Below are 15,756 nucleotides of genomic sequence, written 5' to 3' on the forward strand. Positions count from 1 at the left end.
GGCTCCACATTACAAGACAGAATTGTGTCTTTGCTGTCACAGGAGCAGACTCTGATGGTCAGGGTGTTGGTGCTGCTCATAGCGGGAATACCGTTGTCGTTTATCTCGATGGGAAGGTAGTAAACATCCTGGGTGAGACGACTGAATCCTTTACGGAGCACATAAATACTGGCTGTGCTGTCTGTAGATGGAGAGAGAAATAAGGTGGTGAATGTGATGAAATGATGGAAGGTTGTTCAACTTCCAAAGGACTATAAAAAACACATGCTGCTGAATGTTTTGGCTTTTATGTGCAAAAACTCACATAATCCACCTTTGCACACATTTTTCTTCTTTAGCATTGTCCACACACACAACTATTGCTGCCCTAACACAGCAGCCAATGAGGTGTGACTTTGATGACATTAGATTTATATTTAATAGTGGGTCCATTCATCAGTTCAAAAGTAATCAAAGACCAGTTATTGCTGTTACGACACCAACTTGCTGGCTCTGCCTTTGTACCCTCTTTTGTCTGCCTTTTTTCCATCCCTCCCATGCCATTCTTTCGCATTTATATTTTATTACCAACAGAGGATTACACAATATGAGGCATTTCAGAGGCTATATCGCAGGAAAAACAGTGTCTAACTTGTATATTAAAATACATAACAAAGCCATACAGGTTAAAAATGTACAAACTACTGATGTATAATAATAAGGTATAAAATGCAGACAGATCTCCTCTTGGAGGTTAAATTTAGTATGAATTTAACCCTAAAACCTACAAAATTTAGGACAGACAGCAATTTTTTTCAAGCTCTGTTCTATTTTTTTTTTATCACTGCATGTCATTTTTAATAATCCACCTTTATTTTTCCATCTTGCTTTGTGTTTCCTAAAAACCTACAGGTTATGCAGATTGTTCCTAAATTCATCATTTTTTTTCTCTTTTCATGCTTCCCAGTTGTTCTTTACGTGTGATCAGGTGTAACGACAATCTAAGAATTATACTTCCGTGAAATCTCTTAACATTTCCAGAGAGTTTACAAAGAAGTCAAATGGTGACTCACTGTAAGCTTTACTGTAGATTTACAATATAAAATCTTTGAGTCATGCAAAAAAACATGTTACATGTCACTTCCAGTACATTACAGGAAAAAGAAAAGGAAGATTAAAAAAAAGGTTCATAACTTCTAGCCAAAAGCTATGAAAGTTACTCCAAACCCCACTCCCCGATAGAAACATCTTTCTGTTACTGATGTCATTTGTTGCCTCCTGCCAACACAGCCACTGTCTGAAAGTTGTATGTGTGATGCAGTGTGCAGGTGCGTGCTTCTCAGTCCTCTGAGAGGCTCTGGACTCTTTTCTGTCTGTCTGCGTTTCTGTTACCGTGTGGTACTGAAAAGGTCACCCTTTTGCAGTGTTCTTCAATGATAGAAATGTATGGGTCTGTGAGGTGAGTTTAGATTGGACTCGGGCTCGGTTAGTTTGAGAATGCAAGAAATGCACGGGGTGCATTTCGCCTGTCCTCTCTCTTCTCCACTCTTTCTGCTTTCCCACAGCCATTCAGAGTGGGTCCGTTTGTGCATCCCACCCCTACTCTATTCAGTGAGGAGGCTGATTAAAGGCTACACATTACAGTGGAATTCTATGTACTACTACATAGAGCAGTGCTGATGGAAGAAACAGCCCCTTTCCTGAGGAAATGAGACGGATACCTCAAATGAAAAATAAACTTCTGGTTTACTTGTGGTTCCTGAGATATTTCAAAGTAGAATGGAAGGCAGAGCCTTGATATTTCAGGTTCCACTTCTGTGGAATCAGCTTGCAGTCTGGATTTGGGAGACTCTACTTTCAAGATTAGTGTTAAAACTTTTCTTTTTGATAAAGTATATAGTTAAGGCTGGATCAGGTGACCCTGAATTCTCTCTTGGTTGCACTCAGTGTTTCTTGTCCACTCACCCTTTTCATAAATATGTGTTTATACACCACTCTGCATTAAATTAATAGTTATTATCAGTCTCTTTCACAGCGTGTTTTTCTTTTTGACCTGTCTTCCTTCCATGACCCTCAACATGTCAAAGCAGATGGCTGCTCCTCTCTGAGCCTGGTTCTGCCTGTTGTTCTTCCTGTTAAAAATACGTTTTTCCTTCCCATTGTCTTCAAGTGCTTGCTCACAGGGGGCCATGTGATGGTTGGAGTTTTCTGTATTATTCTAGGGTCTCCTACCTTACCTTACTTCTATAAAGCACCTCCAGTGGCTGCTGTTGTGATTTGGTGCTTTATGAATTGAATTGAACTGAAGAAACACTTGAACTTCTCCAGTGTTTAATGTAATAAAGGTTGTTATGGGATTAAATAAAGGTCTTTACATATGTACTATAGTCTATCCAATTATTTTGGAGTGATTTATTCTTAAAATGTAATTTTACTCATCCACCTAAAATACCTGTATTTTCCATATTGCAGTTTATTGAAACAACCTTTTTTTCAGTATCATGTGGCTTAAATCTATAGTAGTGTTCTCCGGATTACCTCGTTCTCTTTTCCTTTTTTTTCATCTTGCTCCCAGAACTAACAAAACTTAATTCAATCAGCTGGCCCCCGAAGATGTATGTACAGACGGACAGAGACCCCACTGCAATTAATACAGCCCGCAGGACATGTGTGCATTCATGTGCGTGTGAAATTCAGAGCACCTGCTGATTTCTACAAGGTACTGTAAGCCTCCATCTGGTTATGCTTTGATCTAATCTGAGTGAAAGGGGGAGAGAGAGCGAGAAGGAGACAGCAGATGAAGAAACGGTTAGACTGGCTAAAGAAAAGAATGGAAAGAGGAAGGGGAAACAATCAAAAAGCGGGGGGGGGGGAGCGAAGAATTGGAAGAGATGGAGAAAATATTTTAAAGGTCATCTACCTCTGTTGTCTTTGAGGGAAAAGTTATGGTTATGAGCAACTTCTGGAGCAAGGTTGAATGTGAAGTGTTGCCTGTAAGCCATCTCATCCTTGTCCACTGCGCTCAATGTTTCGATGACCTAATACAAACAAATTAAAATGCAATTGGAAGGAAACAAATGAATGTAAATACTGTTTCTGGATACATTTAGCTTCACCATCATCCCACCAAACACGTGCATTTAAAAAAAAATTTATCATCTCACACAGAAAGCCTCACCTTTCCCGGTGCGACAGTTTCACACATGAGGACCTCATTGTTGGTCGCGAACTCTGGAGGGTTGTCATTAACATCTTTCACTTTGATGTTAACCCGCACTTTGGTGTCTTGGTGATGGCCCCCTGCATGTATAGTACACACAGTGCAGTGCAAAATCATCAGTATTTTGCTCCATATAAAAATTCAAAGCAGTGTTAAAGTTATTAAAGCCACAATGTCATTTTTATGTGAATTATTTGTGATTGTCTGTGTGTCTGTATTGTAATCCGCATTTGGCATCGAGTGAATGGAAAGACTGTGAATATTTTTCATCTAAATTGCCTGTCAATCAGTCAGCCACTCAGCCAGCTATTTATTATTTTGATTTGCAAAAATTATAGACGAGTTTCTGAGACATCAAAAAAAATACACTCAAACAGAATGGCACTCATTTAGTTGCAGCTCCCAGAAATGTCAAGTTATGCCTGCTGAAGATTAAATGAAGAAAAAAAAATGTGATGCAGACAGAATGATGTCTAAACAGCCAAAATAGACACAAAAAATACAACATCCAGAATATTAACTCAGAAAGATGGAGTGCACTTTTCTTGCTTTTCATCTTTAAAAAAGAAAACCCATCCATTTCAGTGCTGTACTGCCTTGCATATTTGCAATTTTAGTCAGTGTGATTTTCCACTACCCTGTCATTACTAGGCATTTATTTAGCTTCCCAGGGTCTGTATGTGGTTAGCATAGCCTGCAATGGTCCTAGCATTGTGGGCGGCAAGTCCGTTTCCATCTGTCCGTCTGGCGTCTAGCACACCACAGGGAAACCACGCAGCACTCTGCTAGTTTGAGCCCCAACCACAGAATACCAGGGTGGGGCCTCTGTGGCTTGAGGGAGGGTTGTTGGGGATAAAGCCAGGGAGGGAAAGCTCCAGAGGGCCTGTGGGTTGACTGGCATCTCCCCTGTTTCTTCCCCACGTATGCACTACAGTAGACTGTTAGGGTGGAGCTCATAATTAAAAGTTATAGCGGTGCTTTAACTGTATTTACTTCTCTTTTCATTTCTGTGGAGTTTTCACCAAAATTCTAATTTTCATGTAAAGTAAACTAAAAAATAAGCTCATTTAAAAAAAACAATTAAAATTAAGGAAAACAGTTTAGGTATAATAATAATAGTTAAAGTCTTGTTGTTGCCTTTTTTCTCTACTTGTTCTTTGCCCCCTTATACAATTAACATTTATCAAAAGCCAGCTCAGTGTAGCAGATCTTAGTTTTCATTTCTGGCTAGTTGCATACACTAACATTAGACACATTCCACTGAGTTATAGATGGGTACACTTATCAGAATGATACCACTAAGTCTCAGCTGTAAAGCGTGAAGTCAGTTCACCCCCTCTGATTCCAGACATGTAATTAGTTCATCAAGATTTAGGCTTTTTGCTGCTGACAAACATAGCAAAAGGGTTAACTTTAGTCCCACCAAGAGGAGAAAAAAATTACAGCCCGCAGCTTGAATCCACTTAAAGTCTGTACATAAGATGTCATGGAGTGTATCCAGCACCACAGGACGACAGCCCGGGCTTCGGATGCCAGCAAATGTACAGCCTGGTGGCTATCTGGGAATTTTCCATCTGTTTGTTCTTGTTTGACTTTTTCTTCTCATACTACATCAGCGTGTGTGGTTTCAGTAACAGAAATGACACAAAGGCTAAGTTCAAACACAGGGAGAAGCTCATTAACTCCCAGAATGGCTGAAAATAAAATAAAATTTGCACTTAGGTGTTGTTTCACTTCACATTCAATTGTATCATAAGGGTCTATGAGTCCAAACTGTATATATATTAACTTTTGCTATGCATATAATGATAAATAGAAGTGTGTCTGTGTAGGCCATATTTAACAGATCTATAGGGACTCATTTACCACACATCAGAATCAGTCCCAGTTGTCTTGTATTTCAGAGTGCATACATACCAATCTCTGTAGCTGACACAGATATATTATGCCAGGGCTGTGTTTCTCTGTCCAGTGGTTTTGTTGTGGTTATCATGCCATCTTCTGCGTTTATACTGAAGAACTGCTCTACATCTGTGTACCGAGGGATCATGTACCTATACAGAAAGTTAGGACTCATGAGTTATCGGCATTACACATACGAACTAATAGATTAAAAACAAAATACATATATACTACAATACGAAATACATATAGCATGCAGTGTTTTCGTTTTGTACTATTTTGAGAGTCTAATAGTCTAAATCCATTTTTACAAAATGAGTCTTGTTATGCCTTTGTCTTATTTTGCATCCTTGCTCTGTTGAAAACATCTTTAATAGATAATATTAAATAAAATATTCTACAGCCTAACATCATATGATGTTAGGCTGATGTGAGTCATATTGTTTGCTCAGTGTGGCTGAATGAAGGCTGAAAGTTTTTGTTTTATTTTTGTGATGTTCCACAGTGAAAAGGCAGTTTCTTTCACTGCCACAAGCCTGTCTTAATTAACGTGTTTGTGTGTTTTTATAGCGTGAACATCTCTGTTACCTGACAGGATTGTTGGCAACATCAGTGTCCTTAGCATGAACTCGCCCCACCGGAGTGCCTGGAGGGGCATTCTCCTCGACCTCAAAAGTGTAACTTGAAGCTATAAAGACAGGAGGCTCATCTGCATCCTCCACTGATATCTACGAGCATAAACACACAATAAGCAACAACCTGTAAGGGAGTTTCTCTGATATTTGTCTTTTTTTTTTTTTTAAGTCTCAAACTCGTGTCATATATTTGTTGTTTTTATCTGTACCTTTATTGTGGCTTCATCTTTGTAAGGGCCCCAGGCAAGGAACTGGGGGTCAATGTGAGGGTTGGATCCTTCCACCTTCAGAGTGTATGACCTTTTTGTCTCAAAGTCCACCATCTGAGAAAAGGAAAGGAAATAGAAGCTATTAAAACAGCCCCCTCCTGTTTTTAACTGTAAACACTTGAAACCTTCTTTTCTTTTGTTGTCTTTTAATTAGTTTTATCTGCAGGAAAACACACATTACATCATTTGCTTTGTGAAGCGTATGTGCGCACTGTGCACTTTTAAGGCCTTGTGATAGGGGGAGCTGTTGCTGCACGAATAACAGCAGACACGTTAGTTGCAGTACTACAACTATCACGGACCAACAAAAGTAAAAGTAATCCAAATACCAACTTTAATTTCCAGATGGTTTTTTATCCATGATATAGCATATGATATGATTATTTTGGGACCAGAATGAATCATTGGGTTGTTTCTTTCCTGGCTTTTTTTTTTTTTTTTTTTTTTATCGCCAGATGAAAACAATACCTGTCTGCCTTTAATGAGCTGGGATTAGGTTTGGGATTTTGGGACACCACATGATAAAGGGAATGGAAAGCAGGAGATGAAGCTTCAATCTAAGACCAAAAGAACAGCAGGCAGGTGACAGTTAGATTATTTTATTTATAATAATATCATCTAAATATCCATCCTTCAGATAGAGAGAGGTAAATTAAGCCTTACTTTACCATTTAAAGTCACTGTCATTGATTTACAATACCACTGGCAAGCCGATGTAAAACCCTTAGATTTAATACGCTCTTATTGAACTCAGCTTCAGCTCACTTACTGAGTATTGGTAGAAAACCCACTCACTTTTAATAGCTTCGATTTTGAATTGATTTGAGTGTGTGCTTTGAGGTATTATGCTCAATGTCAAAAGCGTACATTTTCCTCTCATCACATTTCCATTCAGTCATTAAATAATTAGCACATCAATTATAAAGCCATGACCCTCATCCAAACAGTCAGCCTCATGGTATGCATCTAATGAATTTTCCTCTCCATCCTACTGACTCCTTTTCTGATGTACAGGCTATATGCTACTGCAGGGGAAACTTTGGAGTCAACAAATGTGTTGGCAAGCATTGTATAAAAGCTGTGATACCCAAGAGGTTTTCGCTGCTATTATTACGAGGATTCGTGTGTTGCCAACAGCACTTGGCTGTGACTTCATCTGCAGCCCCGTCGTAGCCATAATCATAGTAGTAACACTCTTCTGGGTATCATTGCTATATTATAAACCCAGATAATAACCACTTTCCCTCGCTACTATTTTTCCAGCTGGTATGGGGACGTTAAACTGGCAAAGTCCCAGGAGCAAGCTTGATCTTTTCATTTTCAGGCTACCAACACTTAATGAAATCCCAGTGGGAGAGAGGGCTCATAAGCACAGTGTGAACCGTTAAAAGCAGAGAGAAGCTACTAGAGATTTATGAGGTTGACAAACTGGATGCTAAACAAGTCTACCGAAAGTAAATATTACGGATTTAAGCTGCTGATCGAAATGATTATCCTTTGCTGTGTGTTGAAGGCAGGCAGTCCAACTTATCACGGGTACATTGCCGAATCTAATATCGCACTGAAGGGATAAAATCCAAAGTGCGGTCTGTGATCCAACATGAAGGCAGGTAGATAATACCTTCTCTCAGTGGATTCTTCCACACTCATTCAGTTGCAGTACTATTCCACTGCTGTTGTCAGTGAAGGTGTTTAGTGTGATGATAGGTACAATAGTAGTAGAATAGATGTGACCCAGTTCTTTCATTTTCCCTTTTGCGTCACACTCTCACAGTCTCGTTTGTGCACTCTCTTTTTTTTACCCCACATCCAGTATTTTCATTCTCTCCCTACTTTTGTAATCAGTGTGAGATGATAATAATAATAATAATTTTCACTATACTGTCCCCCCTTCCTATTGCCTTCTTGAAAACACAAGCAAACACACAGCTTCTTAATATTCTGTGGACTGGTTTCGTCAGGACACAGTTGAAAGAGAATAGCTGATTAAAGCTCATCCCTGTGTGTGTGTGTGTGTGTGTGTCTGTGAAGAAAGTGAGAGAATAGAGATTAGCGAAGGCTACTCTTGACGTGTGAGTCTGCATGCGTGCTCTTGTGTGTGCAAATGAGTGCCTTTAATTTTGCGTGGCACTGCCTTCGGGGGGCAAAAGGCATTGATTTCCCCCGAGAGGCATCAAGACCCAATAATCTCAAATGTGCACGTGCACGTACACAAAATTACTACACAAACCCTGAGCTGAGATGCCATCATCAGATTGAGAGGAGTGTAAGTGAGGCTAGCAAGGTGAGAGCACCTCTCATTTGTCCTAATGCTCAGTTTAAATCACCATCAGGCTATTAAGCTGTTATTCCAAGAGACACAGGGAACTGTGACAAAGGATGCTCATGTCAGTCAGTGGCCTTGCACACAAACAGCATTTAAATGGGCATGGAACTGTGATTAGCTCAAGGCCATAAACTGTATATAAGAGACTGGCACAGCTACAGTGACTCCAGACTGCTAATGTTAAAGTCTCAACATTAGCAGTCTGGCTGCCATTGCATTGGCTGTTGGAACCAGAAGTGACCAAATTTTGATCACAGGGTTGGGTGCTAAGCTAGCTTCATAAACTGTGTGGGTCGAACTCACAGACACATGCAACCACTAATTCGTGCTAAGTAACAAAATAAAGTACAAGACTTTCACTCACCAAAACATAAACATAAACTGGTTACATGGTCTGCACCTTGTTATTCGTGGGATAATTCCACAAATTATACAAATACGGCAGTTACTGGCATTAGCATTGACAAGACCTTGACAGCCATTGATGATAGCTACCTATGTCTTCACACCTGTCAATCAAAGTTTCACAGTTAAAACCATATGTGTCTGTGCGGTTGTTATAAAGGGGAAAAGTATCCATGGAGGCCAACATTATTTTAGCACCAGGCTTTAAAATCTGCTTTTAGTTTACTTGGACATTTTAACCACAGATTGTAGATAAAAGACGGTCACCATGACATCACCCACTGGTTAGCGAAGTCCCATTGTGAACTCTCAAGCTGAGCATTTTTGTTGTTTGCTATCCTGGTGTTTCGGCATGATGAGCAAAGGGAGGATCTGTCTGTCAAATGCAATGACAGAGCAGAGATTATATATCTTATCTCATTGGAGTAACTAAAAAGTGTTGCTGGGTAGAAAGACATTGTGCCTAGCACGCAGGTACTGTAGACCTATTTTGGATAAGTGATGGATGGAAATATGAGCAAAGCCTTCAAATGTTTCAACTTATTTAAATTCAGTCATTGTTTAAACAAGTTCATGTATTTAAATGAGTCTAATTTTTGTGTCACAAAGATTAAATTCGGAATGTCTGTGTCTTTTTCTGTTCTTGCACACATGTATGCACATCTGCATATGTGTCTAACACTGCTGTTACAATGAGGTCACTTGTCTATACTTTCAGCTGTGTTGAGTAAGATGTTTACCATCGCTTTTAGCATTTCACAAGCAGAGAGGGTTCTTTGCGCTTGCTGTTGGATAAAGCCAAACACATGTCCACACACAACTGCACCCACGCAAACATAGTGCACCACTTTAGTGTAATCAGTTGATCTCATTTCTTTGATTGGAATCCCTTGCTTTTTTCCTAATCTGTCCGCTCAGCCAGGGGTTTCTAACAACTTCTTTGGGGGAATCATGGATAAAAGTGTCAGTATTTTGACTGTTCCAGTCTGTATTTCAGATTCTCTTCAAATCTAATAATGCTCTCCTGAGAGCTTTCAGTCATAACCATACTTGTATACTATTAGGTTATGCCTAAATTGTGAGTTAACTGCTTTGCTTCAGGGAACACGAATGGTAGCTATCAAGAGAGGAGAGCAGAATTATCACTCACTCATTTCCAGAGGTGGGACCAAGTCATTGTTTTGCAAGTCTCAAGTAAGTCTCAAGTCTTTATCCTCAAGTCTCAAGTCAAGTCTCAAGTAATGTCAGGCAAGTCAGAGTCGAGTCTCAAGTCACTGGTGTAAAAGTCCGAGTCAAGTCACAAGTCTGAAACTTTGAATTTCAAGTCCTTTCGAGTCTTTAAAAAAAAAAAAAAAACGAAAAAATAATGTTGCAGTTATATGCTAAATGTAAATATTAGACCATGTAATTTTTAAATCTGTGTTTTTCTCAACACATGACAAAATAGTGAACTTAGAAAATATACACAAATTGTGAAATTGCACCTCTTTAAAATGCAGCTCAATTAAACTTAGCTCCAAGAATAATTTTCACCGACAGTTCTGAGATACGCTGCATGTCATTCTTGGATGCGGTTGTAGGACCAGCTTTAAAATCGCATGACAAAAATATCATACATATTAAAAAAAACTGTATCACCAACGTAGCCTGGACAACATTTGCTAGTTAGATGAAGTCAGCTATCTCATCGTAGCATATTTATATGCATATTTATAATCATACGGCTCTTGGAGTGAGTGCACACACTCATGAAGTTTAGTAACTTCAGGTCACTGCAACAAGCCCAGGTACAGTTTACCGACGGATGGGTACAGGACCTTGAAATGCACCGTGTAGAAAGTAAAGACCATCGTACGTATCATAAGTTTACCACTCTCACAAATCGTCGTCATAAATACACATTCCTTAACCGTTTATTAATAGGACCTTTGAGCTCAACGGTAATTAATTAGTAGTGGAAATAATTTCTGGTACCCATCACAGAAATGTAGCAGTGACAATAATATTGTATGCTGTAATCGTACTGGGCAATTAGTGATACAAAAAACCTGTTTTATCCTGTGAATAAAAGTATATGTTTTTGTCAATGTACCATAATAACAGAAGCGAAACGCAATATTGTGTCAGGACAATTCACTATTTATGCACAATAAACAAAGGAGCATAGCGCGACCATTTCTGTTCAGCGCCAGACTTGCTTGTAACCTATATCACTAATTATGTTATGAAAATGACGTATTAACTACAACAGCAGACTGACCTTCGTGTAAATGCTTGGAGCAGACTAACCTGTGAGCTGGAGTGTTCTGGGACGTTATATTTGGTCTTTGAATGGCTGCAATCCAGGCCATCCGTCGCATCTTTGTTACTTCGGAAACATGGCTCGAACAATTTCTCTTCAACGACATAATCCGATAACAACCGATCTCTTTACCCGTCGGCTTCCCGTGGCTGTCATGCGACCGGCTATTGCAGTTAATAATACAACAGCTTCTTGACATTTTTGTGTTTCTTTTTATCGCTGTGTAACTGATTTCAATTGAAAGCCTGCGTGCGCTAGTACCGCTTGCCACGAGTTCCCAGAATCCTTTGCGGTTCTACCCGTGAATGACGTCACATTTTCAATCTCTATATAATATGCATGTTAAATTTTATATTTGGGGTAAAATATCAAGTCTTTTCAAGTAAACCGGTTCAAGTCCAATTCAAGTCCCAAGTCATTGGTGTAAAAGTTCAAGTCAAGTCACAAGTCTTAGAACATTTTTTCAAGTCAAGTCTAAAGTCATAAAATTAATGACTCGAGTCTGACTCGAGTCCAAGTCATGTGACTCGAGTCCACACCTCTGCTCATTTCTATGCTTAGTCTTAGTGACACCAGTGGGAAGAGTACTCCTAACCCTGGCAGTCTTAATGCCATCCTAGAGTTCTGACTTGGAAAGGATTCACTCATGCAGACGATTGTGAGGGAGGAAAAAAAAAACATGAAACTGACTTGTATCGATTTATTCACACAGAGATTTTCCCACAGCATCAGTAAAAGCGAACTGTGGGTTAAGGGTGGCTGTTCTTTTAAGTAACGTCATTGCTGTCTGGATAGGGAATGCAACTTACCACAAATGGCATCGTAAATCATCCAAGCATATAATTACATATTTCAATATCAAGTCTTTTACTAAACTTGGACTTGGTTTGGAATTTAGGAAGAAAAGTCTTTCTGTCCCATTCTGAACAAAGAGAGATTTGAGTGTACATTTCATTACTATTTTTCCTGACACATTAACAATATGACCATAAAGGCTTTTTCTTTTTTTTAACTGAGAGATTCAGAGGTCGGATGTCCTAGAAGGGAGAAGCAGACTAGTACAGCTCAGTGGAAGATTCAGCTCATAATCCTGACCTGAAGCTACATATACAACAATGCTTCTGTGTGTGTGTGTGTGTGTGTGTGTGTGTGTGTGTGTGTGTGTGTGTGTGTTGTTCGTCAAAGAGAGAGAGAAAAAGAAGAAATGAGTGAAATTCTGCGTGTCTGACAGAGCATTGTGTGCATTTCTGATGGCCGGATCGACGGGGTACAGTTGAGAGAATAAGGGACTGGTTGTGTGCAGGCATTAGAAAGACAGAGACTGAGAAAAAGTAATTGTGTGTGCTGAGCTGGATCACTGAAAGCCACAGTTGTAGTGTGTGTGTGTGTGCATGTGTGGGTTACAGTAACAGTGCAGAAGATGAGCTCTGTGGCCTAGGGAAGCATGAAAGTTAATGCACTCTCACAGACACAACCATGGACTTTGGTGGTCATATCAAACAATATGAAACTGTGAAGGTTCAGAGAAGGGAATAGAACAACATTTCTGAGCTGCTTCAACCCTTTGCTTGATATTTTTATTTCTTTTTTTCTCTTTACTTGGCTTCACTTATTTCCTAATGCAGTACTTCAACACACAAATATGGACAGTGGTTTAAGTCTGGCTTGGCTGAGGTTAACATTAAACTGCTTTTTCTATAGAAAAAGTGCTGCCTCAACTACATTTCTCTGCTGGCAAATTGAAAAGTGTGCAATGACGCACGCATAGTTTCCATAAGAGCTAGCTGTTGAAGCAGCCACTGTCAAATAACAGACCTTTGACAAAACGTTCATTACCAGAAAGTCATATAACTATAACTTTCAGTGTAAAAGGCAAGCAAAACAGAGTTAAATAACTTTCTAATCCTTTAGACATTTGTATTTAATTGAAAATAAAACAAATAATGTTGAAAAGGAGAAATGTCATTCTCATTTTCCAAAATGTTCATTGCTTTAAAATGCTTAAAATCTATGTAAAAGACTGCATGGGTAAATAGTTCCAGATGAACATTTAATAATCTACCATTAGCAGCAAGTTTAGGGATTTCATCATCTAAACTATATAATATCATTAAAGGATTCAAAGAATCAAGACAAATCTCTGTAGGGAAACATAACGTCAAAAACCAATAATGAATGGCCATAATCTACGGACCCTTGGGTGGCACTGCATTAAAAACAGGCACTGCTCAGTAACAGAAATCACCGCATGGGCTCAGGAACTCTTCAGAATGTCACTGTCAGCAAACAGTTTAATGTTACATCCACAAATGTAAGTTAAAACTCAACTCAACCATGCAAAAAAACTGTTTATAAATAATGTCCAGAAAAGCTGCTCCTATATCTTGAAGGACATTGAAGATGAACTCGGGTGAAGTGAGAAACTATCCAACTGTAAAAATAAAAGTTGAAAGTGTTTTTGGAGATCATGGAGGAGCACAAGGACAGGGATTTTGGGGCTTATTATCTGCACCCATTTCTAAACCCAGCACCGGTGATAGATCTGGATTACTTTATTAGTACACATGGGTATCTCTGTACTGAAGGAAGGATATACCAAAAGGCTAACCTACTACCAACTACCCAAACAGAAAGTGCTTAGTCTAACTTTTTCGCATGTACATTTACTTGTGTAAATTCTGCAGTAGTTTGCATAACATAGTTCAACAGCCGGTAAGATGGCAGTAAAAATGTCAAAACTATGCTGACTCCAGTTTTCCCACTCCTCCCCTAGAACAGCTGTGAATGAGTTCAGTCAATTTTTTATTTTCTTTGGTTAACTGCAGCCCTCCTGTGAAGGCACCATTATTACTGTCTAATTAAAAAGGCTTTAGAGGACCAAAAGATGATGTATTTCACAGGAAATTTCCTTTTTTTTTAGCACGACAGTATCAAACTGAACATACTGATAAGATGCATTGCAATTCACTGCTTACATCAAATAAACATTCATCAGCCATTTTTTATTTGGTATACCTTTTCAGCTGCATGTAACAGCAAACTGGCTAGTTACATGAGAGCAACTACAGCAGGTTGTCAAGACAACCAGCTAAAGTTCAAACTAAATTTCACAATAGAGGGAAGAAAGGTGATTTAAGTGACTTTGAATGTTGCATGGCTGGTCTGAGACAGGCTGGTCTGAGTACTTGAGAAACTGCTGATCTACTGGGATTTTCCCACACAACCATCTCTGGGGTTTATAGATAATAGTCGAAAAAGCACGAAATATCCAGTGTGCGTCAGTTTCTGGGTTAAGATGCTTGTTGATGCGAGAAGTCACAGGAGAATGGCCAGACTGGGTAAAGCAGTCCAAAAAAGATTTGTCATAACCAAGGTAGTGACGGAATTTGGCATAGGCAACATGAAAGCATCCTGCCTTGTATTAACTGGCTCAGACTGGTGATGGTGATGTAAGATGGCGATGTGGGGGAATTATTTCCTCGCACATTTGCCTCTTAGTACCAACTGATTATAACTTAAATGACACACCCTACTCGAGAATTGTTGCTGATCATGTCTATTGCTTTGCCCCAACTTTGTTTTAATTTTATCACTTGATAAACCACAATCTAATAAAGTAAAATGAGCTTACTCATAAACCCATGGGAATCATTTGAGAATCCACTGAGCTTCAAATTGAGTTTCACCCTATTGTTTGGTTGTCCAGACCAATGCGTTACTCCTTTGAAAAACTACTAAAAACCCACTCTAAACTGTCATAATCAGCAAATACAGTCAGCATAACTAAAGGGCTAAATATTTTAAGAATTAGTTGGGGTCTAAAGAGATGGCAAAATAGTTAAGATAAATGAGTAACTTCCATCTGATGGACCAAATCCAAGGGAGAAAATGCAGTTTTAAGTTGCTAAGTTTCTTTCTTTCTTTTCTTACCTTCTTCAGTTTAATCACAGCTTCTCTGGTTTCGGAGTCTGTGGTCAGTTCAAACATGTTGATTCCGTCTCCATCTATTAAGCGGTAATTCACCAGCCCGTTGTCTCCAAGGTCGGGGTCTTTAGCTTTAAGACGGCCCACCTCCTCTCCTGCGACTTTATCCTCTGACACAGACATCGAGTACACACCTGGAATATAAAAATATGTGTGTCGGCTTCTTGGTGATGATAGTGATGACTTTTGGTCACAGCTTGCTTTTGTATTCAACACTGTTCAATTCTTGGCTGGTTGCCACTGTGTTTACTATCTGAGGCAGGGTCAGTTTTGGAGGGCAGTGAGGGATTAAAATGAACTATACCATCTGTCTCATATGGCCCAAAGGATATTAATATCCCCTGTAGTGTCAGGTGTGTGTGTGTTTGTGTGTGTGTGGGTATGTGAAGAAGCAGACACCTGGTTTCAAGAATGAGAACAGTATGACCATATGTCTACTCGCTCCCCTGGTTTTTTTCCCTTTTCTTCTGCTCTTATTATCTCTCCCCTCAGTTCAACCTGAACCACTCATCCCCATTTCATCTAATTTTACTTTAGCCTCTGCTTATTTTTTCATAACCCCCTAACCCCCCCCCCCCCCGCTCTCCTCTCAGCGCTATTATCTTATTTATTTTCTCTTCCCAAATCTTTCTTCCTCTATCTTTTCCACGCTTTACTATTCTTGTTTGTTTTTTCTCAATTCCTCCTCGCCTCTTCTTTGCCCCTTCCTACACCAAGATTTGGGCATTGAACAC

General features: G+C 39.3%; 1 protein-coding gene across 2 annotated transcripts in view; it reads right to left on the minus strand.

The window, feature by feature from the left end:
• Positions 1-15,756, minus strand: part of cdh11 (cadherin 11, type 2, OB-cadherin (osteoblast)) — a 97,278-nt gene that overhangs the window by 5,177 nt on the left and 76,345 nt on the right. For both annotated transcript variants that reach the window (XM_080868888.1, XM_080868887.1), the window contains 7 exons: positions 14,969-15,156; positions 5,946-6,059; positions 5,690-5,829; positions 5,117-5,253; positions 3,158-3,279; positions 2,900-3,017; positions 1-181 (listed from right to left, as the gene is read on the minus strand). The exon at positions 1-181 is cut by the window's left edge and continues 71 nt beyond it. In XM_080868888.1, the coding sequence (XP_080725014.1) occupies positions 1-181; positions 2,900-3,017; positions 3,158-3,279; positions 5,117-5,253; positions 5,690-5,829; positions 5,946-6,059; positions 14,969-15,156 (1,000 nt within the window). The remainder of the gene's footprint in view (positions 182-2,899; positions 3,018-3,157; positions 3,280-5,116; positions 5,254-5,689; positions 5,830-5,945; positions 6,060-14,968; positions 15,157-15,756) is intronic.

This window comes from Rhamphochromis sp. 'chilingali' (genome assembly GCF_963969265.1).
Source record: "Rhamphochromis sp. 'chilingali' genome assembly, chromosome: 20".
NCBI lineage: Eukaryota > Metazoa > Chordata > Actinopteri > Cichliformes > Cichlidae > Rhamphochromis > Rhamphochromis sp. 'chilingali'.